Below are 25135 nucleotides of genomic sequence, written 5' to 3'. Positions count from 1 at the left end.
ACCATACATTTCTTTCTTGCCTGTGCCAGCTGTTAAAGCCCCAAAGTGCTAGTTTTCTGAGAAATGTATGTTAGGAAATTCTCTTCTATTCTAAATAACCCTGTCTTATTTGTGTGGAGGATGTTAAAGTTGACAAGACTGTGAATTCCCATTGGGAAGAAACATGGCTTATCCATCTTTGTGTCCATATAGTTAGGGGCAGAGTAAGGGTTAGTAAATGTTTGTTGAATAACTAAAAGCATCTTTGCAAACATTATGAAATGTAACCTTTACAGAATCCTTGGAGGTAGATACTGTAATTTCCATTCTACAGAAAAGATTTAGAAAAGTTGAATTACATTCTCTACCCTAGGACTGTGTATACACACATATACACACACTCACATGACTTTGACAGTCTGAGCATCTGAAACATATTTCCATTATCTGTAACTGATTGATTTTGTACATGAAACATTAAAATTTAGTAAAATTCTGATGTAGCCAAATCTGTTTTATTATTATACTGTGTTATGAATCATGCATAATATAGTTTTAATTTTTAAATTTTTTTGAATGGCCAGTTTCTCATGGATTAAATCCATAGTGGTATTAAGAAATGAGAGGACATTTTCTAAATGATGCAGAATATTTTGATACTTTTTTGAAACCTTAGCCTTTACCCAGAACTGCCTCAGGCATATCTAGTCTTTTTGTAGTTTCTTTTGAACATTAGATTAAAAAAAAATCATTGATATTATGAATCTTAGAAATAATCATACTTTCCTCTTTATTTTGGTTCCCTGAAAGCTTATACCAAAATCTTAACCCACTTGGAGAGGCTTTTCAGCACTGAATTGTATGAAACCCTTCAGGATGAATATATCCTTGACTTATTATTTTACTATCTGTATTTCTTACCTTTCTTACCTCAATTATTTGCTTTACAATTTTGTGTGCTTTTCTAGTGGGAAAAGCCTGGATATGATTAAACAAAATAAATTCAAACGCCTTACTAATGATGATTTAAGTGAATATATTTTTATATATTATTTATATATTTTTATATATTCATTATTACATATATATTTTATAACAAGAATCATTACACAGTATATGTAATATAGTATGTTATACATTCATATTGTTACATATTATATCTATTGTTTTCTCCTTTTTCCTCTTTATAATATTCTTTCCACAATCTTTTGTCACGCCACTGGTTTGACTAGTACATTCCTGAGTTTATATCACAGTCTCTGACTTGCTTATACTGTTATTACCCTTTATATTTTTATTCACCTTTTTAAAAGTGTGATATGTTATTGAATTGCCATTATTTTCCCCAAAGTCCCAAATTTTGCTAAATGGCCTAAGTGTGTTGTACATCTGATGACCCTGTATTTACTTTTCCATAAAAGATCACAAAAAGGAATTTACGCTCTAATTTTATTTTTTAATACAATTCTATCCTTACCAGGGCAGAACTCATGATACTTTCATGACCCATGGAAGCACAAAACTGATCAGCTGATTCCAAGCACTTTTACCTGACGTCCTTTTCAAATACCTGGCATTGCTCTTGCCTTTTTATTCAGCTAATTACTTTTCAAAACAGTAAACGCTCTTCTCAACTCTCAGTCTTGCTTTTTCCTCAGAATAGTAGAATGAATTCCTTTATTTAGTTGGGTACTTGAGATAAGTGTTTTTTTATTTTGTTTTGTTTTGTTTTGTTTTTATGTAGAGCACTAATGTTAATACTGTTACTCCATTTTGCTACATGGTTTGTTGCTTATGCAGACAGGACTGTAACTATAATCAACAGTAGAGCATTGAGAAATATGCCAGAGATGGGCTGCTCATTTTGGTTATTGTTCAGAATAACATAAAGCTGAGTACTGGGTTTGGGAGTGTTGCTTGTTCTTGCTGTCAGACGTGATGATACCTGCAAGGTACCCACTATATGAAACAAATGGTGAAATGATCCTTCTTCCTTCTCCATGTTTTTGCAGCTTTCTGCAAGGAGAAATTGGGCAGTGCTCCCCTCCATGGTTTCTATCAGTCTTCCACACTGGTTTCATTAGCTTTCCACCACTCTCCCTTCATAGGGAGAGTGTTTTCCCTTCATAGGGAGTAGACTGATGACTAGTCCAAGCAGAGCAACTTGGATTTTAGTGATGATGATATTTCAGAGTCAAGACTGCTAAAATTTATACTAAGTGCATTTATAACAATTATATTTTTGCTCATTTAATGATAGTATTGGTAAGGGAAAATGTATTTATTTAAGAATTACATTTATAGGGGTGCCTGGGTGGCTTCATCAGTTAAGTATTCAGCTTCAGCTCAGGTCATGATCTCGCAGTTCATGAGTTCGAGCAAGCCCCATGAAGGGCTCTGTGCTCACAGCTCAGAGCCTGGAGCCTACTTCAGATTCTGTGTCTCCCTCTCTCTCTCTGCCCCTCTCCCCCTCTCAAAAAAAAAAAAAAATTAATAAAAACATTTTTAAGTAATTATAAAAAAGAATTACATTCATAAATGCATACATACACATATATATTATATATACTTTTGAATATAAATTAAATGGTTGATGATCAAGTAGTTTCACTGATGGACAGAGTTAAGAGAGAATCCTCTTGAAGTGTATATTATAGGCAAATGAACTTTATATTAGGAATCATTGAATTGTCCTGGTAGCCAGAAAAGCTAAGTAAGGTTCAATAGCCTTTCCCTGGAATTTCTAAATTTCATTCTATTGTATTTACTTAAATATTATTTAAGAAGAAAATTTGGAGGACTTTGTTTCTATATCCTTCAGATTGATAAAAATGAACCGAAACCAGCCGTCATTTTTCTGTTGGGATTTACAAAATATAAACTGCATACTTTTCATAAGAGAATTCTTGCTCAGTGCCCCTTATTGTCATTTGTGGAAATATGTGGACTGTTTTTTTTTTCTTTTTTTCTTAAAAGAAAAGTAATTGTTATTTCTTTTCTAAGTGAAAAAGTTATCTCTCTTTGTAAATCCAATGTACCAGAACAAGTAAGCATGACGCAATCCCTCCCTTTCCTATAAATGTTAAAGCAAAGATTATTTTACCTCTGACATGAACATTAATATGTAATGATATGAGAGAAAATAAGTATAAAGCAATGGCAGTTTCAGAGCTTTGGAATAGGTTTTATGAATTCAGCAGTGATGACAACTTAAGCCTCAAAGGGTCCAGAGTTCAATCTAGCTAAGTATTAATAAAGTCAAATGTATGTGATGTCTCTGCCTTCATCAAGCCTGTGTGAGCTTTCTGGTTTCTTCCTTGTGGATTAATGTGCAGGTGCTTTTGTTCCCACTGCCCCCCTTTTCCAGCTCCCTAATCTGGACCTCCTTCCTCTTCCCTTCTGTTTTTGGAAACTAACAAGAAGCCTTCACTATGCTTTTCTCCCAATTACAGAATTAATTATTTTTGTGTAATCGCTACTGAAAATCACCTGTAAAAATTCATCTATTGGCTTTTGCTAAGGCCAGAAATTTTCTAAGCTTAAAAATTAATGACAAAGTACGGGCTTCCTGAGTATGAATACTTGAAACGTAGGGAAAACATTTGGAATGGAGAACGTTGACCTCCTTTCTCTGTGTTTTATTACAGCTATCTAATTATAAGCTTTCAAAGAAATCAAATTAGGTGCCCTCTTCATTGCATTTAAAAATAAATAATCTGTTTATTTTTCTTATCGCTAAAGCCATTTCTCAAGCAAAATTTTGAATGATACGTTTGGATGTTTAGCATCACTCTTAGCCAGAGTGAAACCATTCTTTTGACTTTCATAAATTGTCTTTACCTACTGTGTCTTCTGAGAATTTGGCTTATCCAAAAAGAGATTGTGTGCCTTCCCAAGTGAGAAGGAAACCTTTTGTCAGCATCTTGTCTGAGTTAACTCCTTGGCTACGCAGGTCATGGGAGGTCTATGTTGAACATCAGTCTTTGGCTCTATCACAAAACTGGTATTGAAGCACAGGCCAGCTCCCAGAGTACAGAGGTTAAAGAGGCAATTAGTCACTACAAAGCCGACTTGTGGCGTCTTCTGGTAAGGAAATACTTAACTCCTTCCTGAATGATGCCTGAAATCTCATCTGCTGGGTGCTTTTATATTCCACTAAAATAATTCAGTCTTGGCCATTTTAAATCAAAAGTGAGCATGAAGTATATGATGCCCATTAAATTGGGACTTTTCTTATCTACTTACAGCAGTTAGGGTAAATGGGGTGGGGCTGGGCAGGGAGATTATTATCTTATATGTGGAATAGTCCATCCACCTCAATTTCATTTTAGTTATTTGGAAGCATAAAAATCTCTTCTAGCTTTAACATTAACGTTTTTCTTTTTTATTGGTGGTGGTGGTAGGGCATGCTTGCCAGACTTGGTGTCACTTTTTTTCAGAAGAGGAGTGGCCTCTGATGAATTACAATTCACTAAACTAGACCATAGATGTATATGTTTTTATATTCCTGAGTTGTTGTTGTTGTTTAAGGGCCTGGGCTTTTGTTTCCACACAATAAATTTTCGCAACTTGTAGAATAATAAAATCTTCTCTTTTGTTCTTTGTCTAAAACTATGCCCAAAAACTATAAAGATAGCACCAGCCTTAACAGTATCCACATTGTGCAGTGCCAAATTCCCCCAGAGTTGTTGGTCATAAATTGATAGAACCCCAAAAAAGCTTTAAAAAGAGGAAGTTTCTTAACATTTCCTGTTTCAAAGTAACTACATTTTTCCCCATTGAGGAATGAATACACTGCTGAATTAGGAAGCCTTGCCTTTACATTTCTATTCCCTTTTCTTCTTAGCATTTCCTTTAGTCCTGAAATAGAACTATTTTCAGTGATACGACTTTTTCTGCTCCTAGGTGGGAACGTCATTATCAACAATAACAAAAATAAACAACAGTTGATTTATTAAGTTTGTAAGTTATGTCCATCATTTTATAATAATGTGGCTTTCTGATTATATCTTTAAATATTTCTAACACATAGTTTGCACTCAATAAAACATGGCTGAATTAAATAAATAAATAAAAGCTTTGAATCGTGTTTCCGCTTCTTGTATAGTTTGAGAAATGTTTAGACGAAATGAGCTCAAGTTGTTATATAATGATTTAGCGTAGTTATGGTAAAAGGATGGGACAATGGCTAAAATTAAAAACAACACTTTTGAATAAGTATATCTGAAATATTAAAGCCAAAGCCACTTTTGTCACAAATTTTTTAGTTTAAGATCCCTTTGGGAAAACCTTTAACCATCTTGTTTCTTAGTAGCTTAAAGAAGATGTACTTTTTAAAAATAGTAGAGGCTTCATTCTATCTGAAAAGTGTTTTTAAAATACTCTCAGAAACATCCAAATTAAATTAAATCATGTTTTGCTATATAAATGAAGAAGCAAAATATTTCAATAAGAGCTGATTTGTAATGGTCATTCCTAAATATATTAGAAAATGGTATTTTGTTGTATTTTTCAGCACTGACTCCTACTGGCTTTCAAGTTGGGAAGCCTACCTAATATTAGAGCTGCTTAGGGAAAGGGTGGTCCAGAAGGAATCAGCAATGACAACATCTTCTCTGCCCCCTCAAAGGTGTCTGAAGGTGCAAACCCCTAGGACTTAAGTTTCAATAACACTTCAATTTATAGGCCACTTATTGTAGTAAGTCTCTCTTTCATTATCTCTGTGTGAAAAAAAATGGGCATCAGTTCTCTACTGTTTTAAGTGGCAAATGCCTAAATTAATCTCAGGTCCACTAATCAGATATTGGCTTTCCAGAGAATAACATTTGGTAAGTCAAAACTTAATGAGTGTCCCAAGATAACTGTTGTTAACAGGTGGAGCTGGTGACATTTTGCATGTCACTGCTAGCCTTTGCCCCTGTGATATATTAAGAACGTGCTTTGAGCAAACGCTTTAGCATTTTCATTGCCAGTCAACCTTTAAAAAAAATCTCTTACATTGAACATCTCTTCTATGAGAATATCTTTGGAAGTTCACATGAAAAAATGGACTTGCATACATATTTGATACCATATTGTAAATGGAATAGACTAGAGGAATGTTTATACAAAAGTGTATCATAAAATACAAAGGGCACTCAGCATGGCATTTTGATGCTATTGTGTCCTTTATTTGTCATTATGTGCAGTTGTTTAAGTTAAATACAACAATAACTACTGCACACCATTTCTGTGAGATTAAGGTGCCCTATTACTAAAAAAAAGTAACTGTAAATGGAATGTTTATATATGAAATTATAGTAATGTGTAATAAGGGGAAATGTACTACTATTAATAGATTATTGAGTTGATTCATCTTGTACATGTTTACCTGTAAATGTGTCCTTTTTGTAAATAGAAATCTTTTATATAGGGCATTTTCTGAAAGCAAAATATACCTGTAAATCATGCCAATTCATTTACTGCACTGGGATTGGATTATTCGTCAGTAAAACTCAATTTGAGGATTTAGAAAAATCAATCAAATATCATTATTCTTTCCATAAGATGCCAAATTGTGTTTTGGTGACCTCTGCTACCATTTAAATGACCTGAAGTCAGGATGAGCTTTCGTAGCACAGAATTGGAGTAAGTTTGCTCTGTTGCTCTCTTTAGATCTTGTGAATCCTTTTTATGCCTTTTTCATTTGTATGTGATTGTGAGTTGCAGCTTCTTATGCTTTTACCCACTTATAAGCTGAATAACATAGGATGGCTTATTGAGTTGCTCAATTTCAAGAAATGATGAAAATGAAGTTTTACTCCTTAATCCCCACCCCCCGATAGATCACTTTTACAATGTGTTTGAATTTCAGCAGTTTTAAGGCTTGAGTTCCATGTTTATTCAACCTTAAACATACCTAGCTCCCCATTGTACTTATTTGCTACTTACTTTACAGCACTTTTCATACTTTTGTCTTAATCTGTGGGGTTGTTTTTGTCTTGTTGCATTTTTTCCCCTGCTTGAAGACATGTCTATTATTCAAATATAAAAGTGACTTAGGAAAGAACATCCTAAAGTTTATTTAGAAATTCACCAAGCCACATACTAATGCATCTCTAATGGGGACATTTCTTTCCACACCTCTAAGGTGATTGAGCCTGTCCTTTAAAGTGAGATTTGCAAACCAGTGTCTGGCAGCTCCAATTAGCTTCTTTTGGGTTTGAAGCACATCACAAACAGTAACAAGGTCTCCTAGGACACTCCTCTTGCAAGCAATGTAGTCATATTTCCTCATTAGTTCTTTTCAATTGTCACTAATGCCATGTTCTAGCTTTTGAGTAGGAGACAAAAAACATAAAAATTTGGTATGTATGTAGAATGAGCCATTGTTTTTCATAATTCAAGGCTCTTTTGAATTCCTTTGATAGTTTTGAAGCTTACACAGCTTAATTCATTAACCTTTACCCTTCACATAAATCAGGTGATTAGGAATCTATTGCTAAGGAGACAGATTTTCCCTCCACTGAAACTAAGTAAATGCTTTTTCTTCTTTAGAAAAAATCTTATATAGCTGACAAAAGTAACCTTTTTGTTGCTTTTCGAATTTCCTCAGATGTTTCAGGTGCATTTTAGAACATTATCAAAAGCAAGTGAGCATAACATTGCGTTATTATAAGTAATAATTCTGGATGCTTTGGATACTTTGGAGCAGGTTTTCTGGCACGGATTGGAATTCTGAAAGAGTTTATATGTATATATGTATGTACACATACACACACACACACACACATACACACGTGAGCGCACATACTCAACAGCTGTTACTCAAGAATTTACAGTGGTTGCAAATTAAAAAAAATTTTTCAGAATTCTGCCAAAGCATAAAAGAAGAAAATAATTTGAGGGGAGGCAATTCAGAATAAACTAAAATATATTGAACATTTGGTTTGGATAAATTGTTCATATAGGCCCTCATGTTTATAGAGAATGATAATACAGGCTTTCAAAGGAGGTGGGTGGTTCTGTGGGTCCATGGATGTGAGAATAAAGTGTATTTCTCCATATTTTTTTTGTTTCTTCCTGTTAAGATACATCTCACTTTATTTCTCAGAATTTGGGGGGGGGGGAGTTTAGCAAGCTTGTGTTGGACATTTTTTTAAAATTTGATAATCTGAAGTTTTCCATTATGCCATTTTCTCGTTATTAATTTCTCCTTAATAATCTTATAGATTTTTTTTTCACTAAGGATAAAGTCCTTTTCCCAAGTTTTATAATTCTTTATGTTCTCATGCATTAAGTGAGAAATCTTTGTACTGACCCACAGGGAATGGCAGTCATGTGATATTCTGAGGTTTGTCCTTAGGGATGGTGGGGACAAAGGTGGGTGAAGAATGGGAAACAATTGAATTCTAGATTCTGAATTTAGGGACTCATGGCTTGTCCCTCGGGACAAAACTTTAATTTACCTCTGAGAATAATGGATATCCTCCTATGCCTTATCGGTAAATAGGAGAGAGGAATGAGAAACAAAGGTTTTAAATGTGATCTTTGCTTCTGTCACCCTCCTTAAAGATGATCACTTTACAAGCATTTCTCTTTTGGTACCATTTAAAAAATGCCCCTTAAAAAAACTTACATAAGTTCCTGTAGTCAAAAGTTTCAATAACTGCTAAGCTTTACCACTTTGTTGCCAGCACATGTACTATACGGTGAACTGGGAAACACTCTAATGTTAACACACGGAAGGTCAGACTAGAGCTGAGACTCTGAAAACAGAGACTTATTTAGAGTAAATGTGGTCCACAGACTACAGTGTTATGTTCACATACCTCCTGTAAATACATACTGTAATGGACTCTAAAAGGTTCAGGAGGAAAGGACAGTCACCATGCAGGTGTCTGTCTCAACATGACCTACTGTCACTACAGGCTGCCTAAGAAACTAGACCGGGACTCATCTCTGGATTTCAGGCAGTAACCAATAGATGTGGTGTTCCATTTCCATCATTTTTTTTTTTAATGTTTTATTTATTTCTAGGAGAGAGAGAGAGAGACAGCGTGAGCAGGGGAGGGTCAGGGAGAGAGGGAGTCACAGACTGAAACAGGCTCCAGGCTCTGAGCTGGCAGTCAGCACAGAGCCCGACGCGGGGCTCGAACCCACGAACGGCGAGATCATGACCTAAGTGAAAGTCGGACGCCTAACCGACTAAGCCACCCAGGCGCCCCCCATTTCCATCAATTTGCAGTAACAAGACAATACAAACCATTTCCACTTTCGACTCTCAAAACAACAGCTATTTTAGCTGTTTATTTGACCACTCAATTTTGTGTAATATCACGTTAAGTGTTTCAGCCCACATTCACAGAATTTGGGGTTTCTCTCTTCAAATATAACACCTTGGAATGATGTTATATTTACATTAAAAAAATTAAGTTTTGCCACAAATCTTCCAAAGACTGTTTTTTTCTCCAAGAATTTTTATTCAAGGAGTACCTCTGTGTTGTGTGTAACTTCTAGCAGACTGGCTATGAATTACAGGGTAATTAAAAGTATTTGTAAAACCTCATGCAGCTGAACTTTTAAAAACAGCAAGAATCCTAGGTGATACTTTGTGAAAGCAAAGTGCTTTTCTCTTCTATTTCTTTTCTGTCTAAAAGATATTTACTGCTTCCTTCTTAATCATGTGTTATCTCTTGACTGTCGCCTCTTGAATAAGCTAAATTTATTCGTGATATCTATTCATAATAACTTTCCTCTGACACGCAGTGGGGAAACCCGATGCTCATGGCCTTTCATCAGTTTTTCAGGAGTTTTCATCCAGTGATTGATTATCTTACTTTATATGAATACTGGTTTTTGTTGCCTATGAAATAGCATTTGATCTGGCTTATACAGTGAAATCAATTTGTGTTATTTGCTCTTTGTAGTCTGCTCTGTGTGTCTTTAATGTTCCTATGTGCTTGTGGCATATCTTATATGGAATCGAGTGACAGAAACACAGATAGAATGCATCTGGTTAGAGTTTTTTCACAATCAAATGTAAAATCAGGCATTTTAAACTATTTGGAAAGAGCATAAGAACAAAATAAATGACACAAACCTTATTTCTGTACTAATTTATTTTATTTTGTAGTGGTCATATAGAATTCTACATCTGTTAAACTTTCTTGGTAGGTGATAGAGGAAGACGATGAAATATGTACCTATGTACCTTAGATATGACGAAAAGTAGTCATTTCTTTTAATTGAGGGTTTTGTAATCATCTAGGGTCTTTATTTTTATCCTTAGCATGTGAAAATTCATTTTTAAAGTTGTAAATAAAACATAGTTGTTGCCTGTAATGTTGCACCTCCTTTTTCCCTTTCTTTTTTATGAGTTTATTCAAATATTACATTAAAGCCAAATGACATGGAATTAGTTTTAAAATTTTCCCTTCATAATAAGCTCTATCAATGGTAATTGCATTGTATTGCTGTTTGAAGTTTTCTGTCGCAGCCATGGAAGAACTTCTCTGTTTTTGTCATAAATTGTTTTTAAAAATAGCCAAGAACAATGTTTATTCACTTATTCTGAGGTACTTTGAAATGTTTATCATTTTATTAAAACAATATTCTATAAAAATATTTTAAAGGAAAAAGTATGTCTTCTTTATAACTAATTTAACCTTCCATAATGAATTATGTGATGTAAAATTGTACAAATTTTTCTGACATTTTATGAAGATTCCTACAAATAAGCCAGACAGCAAATAAAATATCTGCTAGACAGAGATGGATACTCAGTAATTTTTTGATGGATTATACACGCAGGTATCAAATTACTTGATCCTTAATTCCTAGAAAAGGTTAATGACTCTTTTTGCTTTTACCCTTTTACTTAACTTTTATTTATAAAGATTAAAACAGGGGCTGCATTGAAGGATGCATATTCCTACATTTCAGTATGACTGTACAGGTTTTTCTGATATTATAGGAGACTGAGCCACAAAATGGATGGCATTGTTAATCATTATTTTTAAAGTTCATTCAATTCTTTACTACATGTTCCGCTATGGCTGTTAGAGCCGAGTACACCATTCAAAAACCTTTTAACTTAAATGAAACCAGAGAAGACTTTAAATCTTACATATCTTTATCTATATTACATATCTATCTATATTATCATATCTAGGCAACAATTCATTTAAAATATTAAGAATTAAGCATTTTAAAGTAAAAGATTTTAAAGGTCTTATGTGTTCAGATTGTTCTTTCGTCTGTAATCAGTGTTATAGATTTTTAAAATATTTGATTTTTGTGGAATAAAGTACATAAAAAAATGTGTATTTTAGTGTTATCGAACTCTATCATTAATAACTGAACCAAGAGCAATATTACTGTCTACCTATAATGACCATCTATCTATATTCTAGTTTCATTGTAATTGTTTTACCTTATTATATAAATGACATGTTCATTATATTGCCTGTTTACTAATCTGTTACTAAATGTGACATTACTCTTACAGAAGTATCTCTTTTTCATCATTTTGGTTTTAAAATATATGAGTCATAAATGTATTTAATTAAAGTCATTTAGGTATTAGTGCACTTGAGTTTAAAGCAGGGAATATAATGCTTTTTACTAAAACACCTTGAAAGAAATTTGTTGAAAGAACGCTGTGGCATTCATCAAATGCTGACCTCTTCCTGTTATAGTCCTGGCCAAACTCTTGCTAATTTAACTTGAAACGCATTAGTGTAACTCACGGCTTTTTTGTGTGTTTCAGGTGTGTGGAGGTCATTGCAAAGGAAGGACAAAACCTGAAAGAGCTGTATTTGGTGTCCTGTAAAATCACAGATTATGGTATGTAATGAGTCCTTGTCCTATTCCTTTTTCTAGAATTAAAAAATTACAAAATCTTTGAAAACTTTTTAAAAGAAATCAAGAGCTACTATCTCCTAGAGACTGTTCATCTTTATCTATGATAAGTCTGCTCATACCGAAATAAATTAAGAAATCATGAGACTAGGACCCAGTATAAAATGAACATGCAGTATCAGTTTGTTGCCACAGGCAATCACACACACTCACATAGGATTAAAAAGTATGGCTAAAAAAGCTATCCAGTGAAAATAAACAGCAGCATAATTTAATATTTGATATAATAATAAATATAACTAAAGAAGTTACTACTTGAGTTAATATGCTTAATTTAATATCATGTCAAATACATTCCCTGCTGACACCCCAAATGGCATGGTACTTAATGCTTTACATTTCTTAAAGCACTGGAAACTTCCACGGTTAGATATGTAGAAAGTAAAGGGCATACATTCGGATACAAGATTTTAAGTTAATTTCATTTTCAATGTCTCTTTAAAGTGGAGAAGTGCCAGTTTTATAAAAAAAATGAAATGTATGAAATCATCTTATTGGAGTAATAAAAAAGAAGAGTAACACAGCCTTTTCTTTCTTGTTCAGTTTTATATATTTTTTTCTTATTAATTTGTATATTTAACCTAAACATAGAGTTTTAAGCAGATATTTGGCATTATGGGAGCCTGAATTGGTTTTCTTTCCTCTTTTCTGATTTTTCAGTTTGTTCATTTAAATTTGAGAATATGCCTTCTACCTTTAGGGAAACTAATAATTCATCAAGTTTTTTTTATTGTTAACTCTGACATATGCTAACAAATGACTCCAATCCTAGGAAGTCATGCTGACTGTCTGTCCTCCGTTGGAGAGTTGTATTTTATCAGCTACTCAGTTGAGCCTTTAGAAAAATTCTACTACAGCTATAATAAAAAAATAACATAAAAAAAGATTTGGCTTAAAATAATGGTAATTTCTTTTCAGAGTTTATTTTTTAAAAGGGTAAATGAGCCTTATGTTGATTTCTTCAAAATGTTTTTGGGTTTTGGGTTTTTTTCCTACTTATATCATGCAAAAGGAGTGTTTTGATAGGTTTTTCTTTTCTTATAGTTTGTTTTCTGGTTTGGCATATTAGATTGCTACTTAGATATGGTAATTCTAAAACTTTCAGTATCTCCCTAATGTCTAGGGCTAAGAGAGTTTTCTCTGTGCAGCCCAGGGCATATACTCAATACATATGGACTTGTTAATCACCTATTATATTCATTCATTCCAAACTCTTTACTTAGCATTCAAGCTCCTTTACTCTTAGTCTCCTACCTGCCCTTCCCATCTAATTTTATATATTTCTCCCCTTACCTATTCAGTGCCAATGTCAGATTGCTAATTGCCAGGAGAGCTATGTATTAAGTTCCTTAGAATGAATTCTTCAAGGTCCTACAGTGGAAAATGTTGCTAAAATGACACTCTGTCCCAGCACCTGTTAAGTTAGCAAGTGCAAATAAATGTTTCAGAAGATAGAGAGGAGAAAAAGCTTTGGACTTGAGACATGTCTGAGATGAAGTTCAAGTTTTGTTATTTATCTCTTCTTTGGCTGTAGAGAAGTTCCTTCACATCTCTGAGGCTCAGTTTCCTCATTTTTAAAAATGGAGAATTCATGTCTGACTTCATATTTATGTACCTGGCGCCAGGTCTCATGATTAGCATTGAACAATATTGCTTTCCTATATAAGAGGGAGAGAGAGAAAAAATGTCATACAAAATTTTTCTACCCTTTTTCCTTTCCTGGGTTTTGGAAGAGGTTTTTATTGTCAGTGTTAGTGTTGTCTTTTGTTATTATTTATTGCTATTGTTTATTGATATTATCATGTTTGGTGTTTAGAAATTTTAGGATTTTTTTTCCTCCCAATGAGGTGAAAACTGTTAAAACCTTGCCAATGTGGTTTACATTTATTCATGTCTCTGAATTATTTAAGTCGGTGGGTTTCTGCACATTAGGATCACCTGGGGAGTTTCTAAAGCATACAGCAGTATGGGTCTTATTCAAGAGTAATTAAATTAGAATTTCTGTGGACAAAGGGAAGAGAAAGAGCGTCTGGGAAAGTGTAGAACTGTACCTGGAGAAGAGAAAAACCTTGGCCCTGGACGGAGAGGGATCCTATCATCTCTAACTGCAGGGCTTTCGGAGAGAGATCCCATCTCTATATGAGGATCTTTCTTCGGACTCGGTGCCCCGGTCCTAGAAATTCCTAAATTAGAATTTCTGTGAGGTGGGGCCCAGGTAAAGGTTTTAGAAAACCTGCGTAAATGATGTTACATCAGCCAAAGTTGAGAACAACTGATCTAGTGAATCTGAAAAGACCAGAGGTGGACATTTAGGGGACTTCCTTGCCATGTTGATGAGAAATCTGTCCCAATATTTCCAGTACCTTAGTCCCTTCAGTGTTAAGCTCTCTGTCTCACCTCATCTCTCTTCCATCTTCTTTGAGGTTTTAGGTATTCAAAGGGTTCAAGGTGAACGTCAGTGTTGATTTATTGATGCCGTTCTTCAAAATGTTGGAGCACAATTGAGGAGGAGGGGTAAAGGTTGATAGTTTATGAGATTGTACTATAATTGGTATTTGATTATAAAATTAAAACAAATCATTGAAAGTTCAGCTCTGCTCATCTCTTTTTCCCTGGTAACATGCCAATAATACATGAATAATTTTTGTCAGAAAGACAGCAAAAGGATTATTTGTTGTAACCAGAGAAACAGCGTGTTATTGGAGGTAAGTGCTCTGCTGGGGGTGGCTGGCTGTGATTCTTTGCCCTGTGTTAATTATAAATTTTAGGATGGAAAAACAGATGCCTATTTTCTTCTTAACTGGATAAGTAGAGATATATTCTGTAGAACTTTTACATTATTAAAGCTACTTAAAACATTATAAAATTTGATGCACACCTGATACTGGGGGAGTTTCATCCTTTAAGAACTCCTCCATAATTCTGCTTCCTATTGCTTTACTCATATTCAAGCTAGTTAGTCTCGTCCTCACCTCCTCCCTCTACGATGCTGTGTTTGTACATACTTTCCTTATAGCATACCAAGATTTTTGAAGTTTTTTGCAGAATGCATTGTTTCAGAAACAGCAGCCCGCCTAGCGTATCATTTGTAATTTTTGTCAAGAGTCTCACAGATGTTGAATGCGGTATTATAGTACTTAACAACACCTGGCCAGGTTGTTATGAAGTTATGTTCATTTTAATTGATATATGATATAGTTGTCATGAAGAAAACTATCATTCTGATAGGCTTCTTATTCCCCATATTGAACATAGATCTTTATGGTAAAAGATGGCAATTATAAGCAAATCAATAATTCAGGCACAGCTAAATGGAAAATACAGTCTTGGGAAATTGCTCCCTGAAGAGAAATCTAATATCGTCACTTTTCTATCCCTGAACAAATATATGTTACGTAGGCAGTATCATGGGGGGAAAAACCCTCAAACTTAGGGGTCAGAGAGTTAGGTTAGAATCCAGCTTTGCCTCTTCTTTTCTTTATGACCTTGAGGAAGTTACTTAACCTCCTAGTTTTGTCATCTGTTAAGCACATGATAAAATGTACCATAAAAGGTAGTGAATATGAATATAAAACATCTGTGTCATACCTAGTGGCATAGTGGGTACTCATTAATTGGCAGTTCTTAAAATAATAGAATCATCTTTCTCTAAAGAAGAATCAGCTCCCCTCCTTCTCCTCCCTCCCCCCCCCCTCCTCCAAGTGTGGCTTTCCTGTCTGTGGGAATCATGATCTAGAAGGTTGACCTGTATCAGCCTGTACTTGCCTTGTTACATACCTTACATACCTAAGCTGTTGAAACCAAATTGTTATTAGTAGAGAATAAAGGGAAAGATGCAGCAGAAAGTTTAAAGTCTTTCATTTGCCTCCCTAGCTTAGGTTTCTTCCTCATCTCTTCTGCATTTTTGCTTGGATAATTTTCTCCTGGCTCTCTTTATGATTTCTTTTGTTCCTGTAAGAATTTGTCACCTGATAGTTTTTAACCTACCTTTCTGCTTGCCTTCAAATGCTTTTCTTTTCAAAGTTCTCTGGAAGATTGTATCCCTAGGGTTAAAAGGAATACCAGAAGTAGAAAGCTGTGTGTATCCTTCAAGCCTGTGGAGGTCAGAGCCAGTTTGTCTGGGACTTCATGGCACAGAGCATGCAATGGAATGAATGGGACGGATGAATAAAGCACTTACCTCCACTAGCGTTTCCATAGTGAGCTTTACCTGTGTGGCCCTGTGTCAGGGAGCAGTTGTAAAAAGGGCCCCGTTTTCTTGCTGGGTTGTTATCACATTTCCTTTGACCTCAGTACTCCTGAGGGCCCTAGAAATACACTCTAGAGGATATCTTTTTGCTTTCCCTCTCAAGTTGTCAAATAACCTTTAATTAAAGAGGACTGTAAACACTTAACTCCTGACATCGATATTTGGGGCCTACAAGGTCACTGACAACCCACAGGCTCATTCTGTGCTGTTCCACAGGCTCCTGTGTCACTCCCACAGGCCCTGGGGCTACTCTTCCAGCACAGTCTTTGGTTACCCTTTCTTCTGTTTGCCTTTGGTCTTTTGCCTGATTTGGGACTTTGAAAACTAACCTCAAGGCTTGCTGCAAAAGCTTTTCGATTGCTCTGAGCAAAAGGTCTCCCAAGTGAAGGAGGTCAGTGTTCCCATGGTTATCATTTGAGATGTCATTTCAGTTGGCCTGCCTCACAGAAGACGTGGTACATATTCATTCTGTCAGCCGATTGATTCAGCACCTACTATGTGATGGGTTCCATGCTACATGCAAGACATACATAGTTTCTGAATTCCTGGAGATTTCATTCTGATGGGATTGAGAGGCAGGGCTAACCTGCTCATTTAAAAAAAAAAAAAAAGAAAAAAAAAAAGTAATGCATTCTCCTTCCAGACAGGAAGAATGGCAGGGAGTGGCCTGCTGACATTAATCTTTGCTTTGGTGTAACCCACGTCTCACCCCAGCCTTGTTGACCTTCGAACATTATTGAAAGATTTATAGGTTATGCATTCCCTACCTCTTCTTGAGATACCAGATCTCTTCAGCTGTTAGTTAACTCAAATTGGGATCCTAGATGCATTATCAAAACAAGTAAGCAGGCTGAAGAAACAAAAAGAAACCCTAACAAGGCTTCTGGATTATGCTTGCATCAAGAGGGCTTCATCTTTTCTTATCAAACCAACACTGATAAATTATTCAAGAAAAAGTCTCATACCAAAAATAATTTTGCTCTTTTTTATATTACTTTATTTTTCGTATTATTAGGTATGCATTACATACAATGATATTCCAGTTAAAATTAAATCCCTGGTTTTCCCTTTTACATTTTCTTTCATTTTTAAATTGTATTTCAAACTGTTCCAAGATTGCTGGGTAAGATTCAGCTCCTTTTGTCAGCAGGAATAACTCTAATAGTTGTAAAGTGACAGAGAAGAACTTTAGAAGACAACATTTGCAAGTCAAAAAGAATGTCTTATTGTTTACTGTTGATTATTCATGCTTTCTTTCCATTCTATCATTTAAATATAGATAGCTTTTATGGTTTCTAACAAAATAGTACTAAATTGCTAACTCTTCTATTGTTGCAAATTTCCCTTGTTTATGTGTCCATCTTGAAAGTTATTTCTTTTCGCTTCTAATTCTCTATTTTTATTCCTGGAGTTCCTCACTACTAGATTGATATACCTACTATTGTACTTAGCAAATATTATATTCTTTTTTTTTTTCTTCTCAGTAATGGTCATAATTTCTCAGCAAAAATTTAGTATTTAATTGCAACTTTTTCTAAATGCTTTTCTTTGCTCAACAGCAAAGAAGTTGTTGACTTTCTTCCCTATTTCCTAGATCATCCTAAGACTGCATCTACATAACCTTGAAGTAAAAGGCTGAACAATAATAACAATGCTTATCACTCTGCCTTGACATAATAGACAAAATCTCAAATCTATTGAGAAGGACTTAAGACATTTCTTCAAGCTAATGCTCCCATAACCAAGTCTCGGGCCAACTTTAGCTTCATTAATATAAGAGGTTTTTTAAAATTAAGGAAACTTTAACCTACGTTTAAAAGGCAAATGGACCAATTTGTATTTGCTTGCTCCTAGAGTTTCTTATACCTCCAAATGTATATATGTTGTTGCTCTAAAATAAATTTTTTTATAAATAAATACTAAATTTCTGTATCCAACTGTAATATTAACTTTCCAACTTTCCTCAATTACTTTTAGCATTTCTAAAATGTAGTGTTTAATTTTAATTTTAATTAACATTAATCTTGTAAAGGAGGCCTATTGTAGATAAATAAATTTGTCCCAAATCACACATTTCTAAGGGTTTTTATCTTTAACCCTCATTGCTTTGTGTCCTTGAATATGCTTTCTAAGCATTTGTTTTCCTGGTACTATGCTGTATTATAAATAGAATTTTTATTAATTATTATCAGTGACGACTAGATCTGAAGGGGACTGCAGTGAACATGAAGATAATTGCAGTCATACTATATTTCCAGTATCCTGCATGAGAAACAAGTTCCTAGGGTTTAAAACTTCTTGAAAATAGATGTCTTGAGTAGTGAGTTCTCTTTTACAAGAATTATTCAAGCTGAGGGGCACCTGGCTGGCTCTGTCAGTGGAGCATGCTACTCTTGATCTTGGGGTCATGGTTTGGAGCCCCACACTGAGTGTAAAGATCACTTTAAATTTTTTTTTTTTTTTAAAAAGAATTATTCAAGCTGAGATCATCTTTTTAGGAGAATGTGGAAAAATGGAAGCATTGAGTAAGGAGTTGACCTATATGATGTTTAAATTCCTTCTAATCCTGCCATTTGTTCTGGACTGGTTTTATGTTTGGTTTCATTCAGCAGATGTTTACTGTGTAACTGCTGGCTGGGTGCTGTGGAGGATACAGAGTTGGAGAGGAAGTTTACTCTTGAACATTGAGAAGGAAGATAGAAACAGTGAAAAATTTTCTAACAGATTAAGCAATATGATGAGGTCAAATAACAACTAGGCCCTATGAGATATAGGGCTTGGTGGGGGGCATTCATCAGGGATTGAAATCACTGGGGAAACGTCTGCAGTGGAAGAGTCACAGGAGGACAGAGATGAGAAGGAAGGGCATTTGAGGTAGTACAGTCCTAGGAAAGGCTCAGAGCAAGAACAGGTGTCCGAATGGATGAGTTTGTATGCGTTGGTTAATCTAAAGAAAGAACAGAAATCATCCAAAGTGATTACGTGCACACACGGGCAAATTTTGAAGAAACCTTATGAAAATATTCTAGTTGAAAATTCAGGGTAAGTTCCAACTTTCATCTCAACTTTTCCTGTCTTATTCACCATTCCCATGGTAACAACTTCACTTAACATATATAAAAGGAAACACTACTTTGGGTTCTAACTACTAATCAAGTATCCAGTTCAATTGAAAGAAATTGAATGTAAACTTGCATTACAATAATCATAATGATATAATAGTTAACATTTTTGGGGTGTTTTCTGTAGGCACTATTTAAACCCCTTAACACCGCCACTTTAGATAGTACTGTTAATACTCAGGCCTACAGATGTGGAAACTGAGGCCTAGAAAGGCTCTTCATGTAGTTTGTAAATAGTGATATGGTATTAAGTCAGTCTCTTGTATAATCACTTATAGGTCAGTGATGTGCTTAAAAGTATTTATTACTAAGAAAGCTTTGCTAGATTTTCCCAGTTGTCAGAGCTTAAAAAAATATAGAACTGAATCCCACACCATCATGTTTGTCCATCTGTGGACAAATACTGTCACAAAGTTACCCTATTAAATCTAATTATATAGTTACAGAACTTAATAGGTTTAATCTGCTTATTCACTAAAAGTTTGTTATGCCAACACTAAAAAGCAGTTGCATGCTGTGATTAAACATTCTCTAGCCAGAAGGTAGAGACTCTCATTGATGTTCAATGTGTAATCATGTCTTCAACAAATATTTTCTTAATAATTTCGATACTATGTATAATTCTTCATGAATAAAAGTTTTTTCTTACATCTCTTACCTAAATTATTCCTCAGAGCTGGCACCTGGGTGGCTCAATCGGTTAAGCATCTGACTTCAGCTCGGGTCATATCTCACAGGTCATGAGTTCAAGCCCCGCATGGGGCTCCCCCTGTTAGCACAGAGCCCACTTTCCATCCTCAGTGCCCTTTCTCTCTCTGCCCCTCCCCTGCTCGCTCTCTGTCTCTCTCAAAAGAAATAAACACTAAAAAAATTAATTATTCCCCCAAATTTTGAAGGAAGCAGAAATATTATTGCTCTTTTTTAGTAGAGGAGAAAGTTGAGCCAAGACAGGTTTTAATTGATTAGCAAAGCTGGAACTAAAATCTCCTACTTCAAATCATTTACTGGATTAGGTGCAGATAACTCCTCATGTCTGTTTTTCATATGGAAATTATTTTTTTAATTGAAAGGGTCTTTAAAAGCAATTTTAGCCAATACTTATTGACATAATTTCATAGCAGCTTTTTAAAAGTACAGTTATTTCTAGAGGTAAGCAGTCATACTGTTCTCAAAAACATAAGCAATTGTTCTCTTCCTTAAGTTCATTTCCCTTGAACTGGAGCTCACAGATTTTACGGCATGTCTGTCACTGGTGAGGCTCACATCATTATGTCCACTAACATGGATAGGATTGAGCTTTACAGAATTTACAGAAGGTCTATCTCTTTTCATTAGCACGACTTCCATACAGCAATAATGATCAACTTTTTGGTTTACCTGAGTTCAATTTATATAGGAAAGAAAGGAATAATACATGATTTTTCTCTATATTTACCAGCTTTCAAAATATTAATTTTGTTTCCGTCATCCTCCAAAGATGCCAGTGAAGAGTTGTTGTTGAATTATCATTATAAATTCCGCAATGCCTTGCAGTCAGTTTGTCCTGTCTTTTGTAATGGAAGTTTCTTCAAGTTGGTTCCCATGTGCCTTTCTTATAGACAGATTATGTCAAGATACAACAGGCTCACTTTGTGCCTTTCATATCAGAGACACAGCATCAGCTGCTTTTCTAAAGAATGCTGGTTCTTTGAGTGAATTAGGCTTTTTTTTTTAATAGAAAATTTCATCCTTTAAAGTCTTTGCTGCACTCTGAATCTTATGTCACTAAATAAGATTATCTTTTATTCCTCCAGCATCACAAGTTCAACCTTCCCATTACAACTCAGCAATTCAGCCCAAATTTTAATGCATCCTCATTTAGGGATCCCCAACACACTAGAAACTTCTAGTTCCTTATATCTAACACTCTCTTCATCTTACCGGCATGTTCTGCTTTTGGACAAGTTAGAGGTAGCACTTAGAAGGGAGAAGTAGTTTTACATTTTAACTACTCTATCAACTTTTTGGAGATTTCCTTATGATTTTGTTTGTCTATGATTTATTTGCTGCATATGTTTTAAGTAAGTACTAAAATTAGACCTCTTGGATCCATTTGGAAGTAAGTAAAAAGTCATTCCAACTGTATGGTCTTCCATAATCTCATTCAGAGCTTTCATACTTTCTTGTCCTACAGTGAAAAATATATTTTGCATTAAAAATGCTTGTTGGATTCTCACTAAATTGATTTCATCACTTACCAGAATGACCAGGGATTGACACTGCTGTGGTTCAACTTGCCCCTCAATGTATAAGTAAGAAGTACATCTGTCAGTCAGCAATCTGCTCAGGAGTAGAAAACTGATGCACTTCCTTGCTACAAAATGGTCACCATTCTTCTTCCATCTTCCCATGCTCATCAGATCCCGCATGTTGCTTTCATTATCTATGAAATAAGGAGTTAGTGTGCTTCTGTCTCATATCTTTGGGAGTAAGAGAATCAAACAGATTCTCCTGATGATTGATTTCACCTTAGATAGCTACTAAATGGAACTTTCTCCCGAGGCAAAGAGGTAGTTTGGTTAATTTCCTAATTTGGTAAATCCAGTGTACTTTTAACTTAAATATTAAACTGTTCATTTTAACGCTTATCCTAAAACATTTCCTAGGGTTTATAAGACTCAGTCACCTAAAATGTATCTGTCAAACGTGTTCCTTTTCATGGGTTTATCTGCATGACATTAAATAAATAGTTTGAACTTTTCAACTTTTCAAACAATTGTGTGGTGCTGACGTGGCTGATCCAGGCTGTGTGTGTCTGTGTGCAGTGTGTGCTGAATATCTGAAAGCGACTTGTCTTTCATTACGAATGGCTGAATGTGGGCAGAGAAAAGGAGATTTTAAAAAATGGAAATAAGATGTAAACAAAAGAAAATTCTGTCTGTCTTCAAGGAGTTAGGGTACTTTTCTATTTGTTATATAATGTGGCCTTTCAAAATGAACTACCTTTATACTGATAGAATGTAAAACTTGCCTGCCGCCATACTTTTATATGGTAAATATTTCTTAGAAGCAAAAATAAAATATTAGTAGAAAACTAGCTGAGTACTGTCTGATGATTGAATGATGATTTTTAATCATCTCTCTCTCTTTTTTAGATGAAACTTCCTACTTTTTTCCCTTCCTACTATCTCTTTCTTCACATTTATGTCTAGGAGCCTCTCAGAGAAAGCAGTTTTGCTTTGAAGATATTGTATTTCCTCTCATAAAAGATTCTTCTGTTCTTTTAGATTTAAAATCACAGTAATACCTTGGTAGGCTCCATCCCCTTCCCTGCCCTCTGTCTATTTGAGAATCTCTCTGAAGTCAGCCTTGGAAAGTCAGATTTGGAGATTAGAAGTCCAGAGATGCTTCTCTGGGATACTGAGGACAAGACAGGCGTACATGAAGCGGCTCATGACCAAGCTGAAATCATCCAGCATGACTTTCTGAATATGCTTGAGGAGAATGTATTTGAAATTTTAAATCATGTGTATCCTATAGTAACCAAAATCTTCTTTCAAATGAATGAGAATAATATATATAATTACACATATATAATAGCATACGATTCAAGCCAATTTTGAACAGCAATAAGGAACTTAACATTTCAGCTCTACAAAATAAATGAAGAGTTTGAAATTCAATCAGTCCTATTTTATGTTGAGGCAAATGTACTTGGCTTTTTCCGAGCATCATACCTTCTGCTCTGGTTTACATAAGAAATCACATGAAATCCTTTACAGCATTCGTTTTCAACTTTGCCATCACAACACACCTTGCAGTCAAGGTTTGGAAAGGATTTACTTTCTAAAGAATTATAAATTAGAACGAATTTAGTAATTTCTTTTCACTCACTTGGATTCTGGTAAAATTTTCTTGAGCAGCAGAAGGAAGGGTGAGTTTAGCAGAAATTTGCACATAATTTATGGGTTCTTTGTTGTCACTGCTTTTGGCATGTGGTACTTACCAGTACACTGTTATTAATTATTTACATGCTTGTGACATGTGTTATTATGAAGCAAGTCACCTCCTCCCCGTACGCATATCCCCCTCAAATTTCTGTCGTGTTCTTTTACCTCAACATTTTTGGGGCATTCAGCTAATGCACATGAGTATGTACTATACGTGTCAGTATTACCCATCATATTCATCATTCTCTGGAGGAAAACACAAATTCTAGAGCCAGGGGCCATTGAGGACAATGGGACACCTAACAGCGCAACATGAAGAAAGACCCTCTGCTCTACACACACAAAGGCACAAGAGGCTATGCCTTTCCACAATATGCTGCTTTTCTCATGCAACTCATATTTCATACTCTTGCTAGATTATTGATGTGAAACTTACTCTACTCATTCAGATGTATGAAAAAATACAATTTTTAAACTCCTATTCAAGGAAGTGGTCTTTATTTTTAATAGCCTATATAGCATATACTTTTACATTTGTTATTTTAAGATACAGCATTTAAATTAGACACCTACTATAATTTCTTATGGTTTCCTGGATATGGCAAGGCTCTTGAAAACATTTTTTTACATGCAGTGGGATCTACAAATATTTACCTCTGTTTTTCAACTTTAGAAAACCAGTTGAAAATTGTAGAATTAGACTTCGGGGCTGTGTAGTGTGTTTTCCAACTATTACAAATCTATCTAAATCTACAACCTGCTAGGAAAGATCGAATCCCTTCCAACTTGTGATTGTAATAAATGATTTGTGTGGACTTGAGTCTGTCTCACAAATGCATTTAATATTTCTGAACCGAGCTTCTGTTCTGTGCCAGGCAGGTTTCTAACTGTGCGTGTTCAGTCCACTGATTGACTGACTGAGAGCCAAATTATTCTCGCTAACACATACTCAATTCCCAACTACTGCAGAAAAGATGGACTCCAGGGCCAAAATTGGACCCTCACTAACAAAGCTTGCTTTCTGCCACTAGTAATACTTACACAATGAATGAAAATTCAGTGACCTATATTCTTCCATTTAAATCCTTAAAAATTTAAATTAAAACTTTGTCAACAGTAATTCTAACCATACTGAGGCAAAAAGAGTGTTCCCTGCAATCTGGCAGCACTAAATGTAATTCATAACTATCAAAAATCCGTTTTCTCTGCATAACTTTAAAGAACGCTCCTGATGTCTTGAAAATTCCATGCAATTTTCTTTAAAAGTTGGTTTGGAATGCCACTGTGCATCTTGAAGCCCACATACAGTGAGTTAAATTACAGCAATAGCATATTTTCTCAAGCACCATATAGTTGCAAATCCTTTATCCTGAAGTACATAGTGAAGGATTTTCTCCTTGAACAGGGAAGGAAGTTGAACTTTGGGGTTGTTTCAATTTAACACATGATGTGCTGCACACTTAAAGCTGTGTTTTGCCTTGCTTACTTTTTCTTCTTTATTCATCCCTACTTCCCGTAAAAGGAATTAAGTATATAATGCTGATTATAAAACTGGATCCATATTTTCACTTTTCTCAGAGTATCATTTCCCCACACTGCCATATGTGAGTATTTACTTTTCAGGGGGTTAATCTAAATGCACAGTAGAAGCCTGTTTATTCTTTACCACCATTTCTGTCACTTCTTTATAACCACTGCTGGTCTCCTCTGACTCAGTAAATGGCATTGCTGTTCACCTTGTTATTCCAGCTGAAACTCAGGTGTCCCTGATGCCTCACTTTTCTTTATACCTCTCATCACATCCATTAATAACCCAAGGCAGCTCTACCCTTGAAATATATCTCAAATAAAGCCAGCTCCACTGATAACTGCACTGGCCACTCAATTGTATTTCCTATTTGTCTTCTTAGTTACAGTCTGTTTATCACGGAGCAGCTACAGTGAACCTTCTAAAC

General features: G+C 35.0%; 1 protein-coding gene across 1 annotated transcript in view; it reads left to right on the top strand.

Moving 5' to 3' along the window:
• Nucleotides 1-25135, top strand: part of FBXL17 (F-box and leucine rich repeat protein 17) — a 500090-nt gene that overhangs the window by 328094 nt on the left and 146861 nt on the right. The window contains exon 7 of the mRNA XM_039245603.1: nt 11729-11805. Coding sequence (XP_039101534.1) covers nt 11729-11805 — 77 coding nt within the window. The remainder of the gene's footprint in view (nt 1-11728; nt 11806-25135) is intronic.

This window comes from Hyaena hyaena, unplaced genomic scaffold (genome assembly GCF_003009895.1).
Source record: "Hyaena hyaena isolate Hyena2069 unplaced genomic scaffold, ASM300989v1 scaffold_264, whole genome shotgun sequence".
Classification (NCBI taxonomy): Eukaryota; Metazoa; Chordata; class Mammalia; order Carnivora; family Hyaenidae; genus Hyaena; species Hyaena hyaena.
Note: the sequence above shows the minus strand (reverse complement) of the source record. Positions and strands in the feature narration are given on the sequence as shown.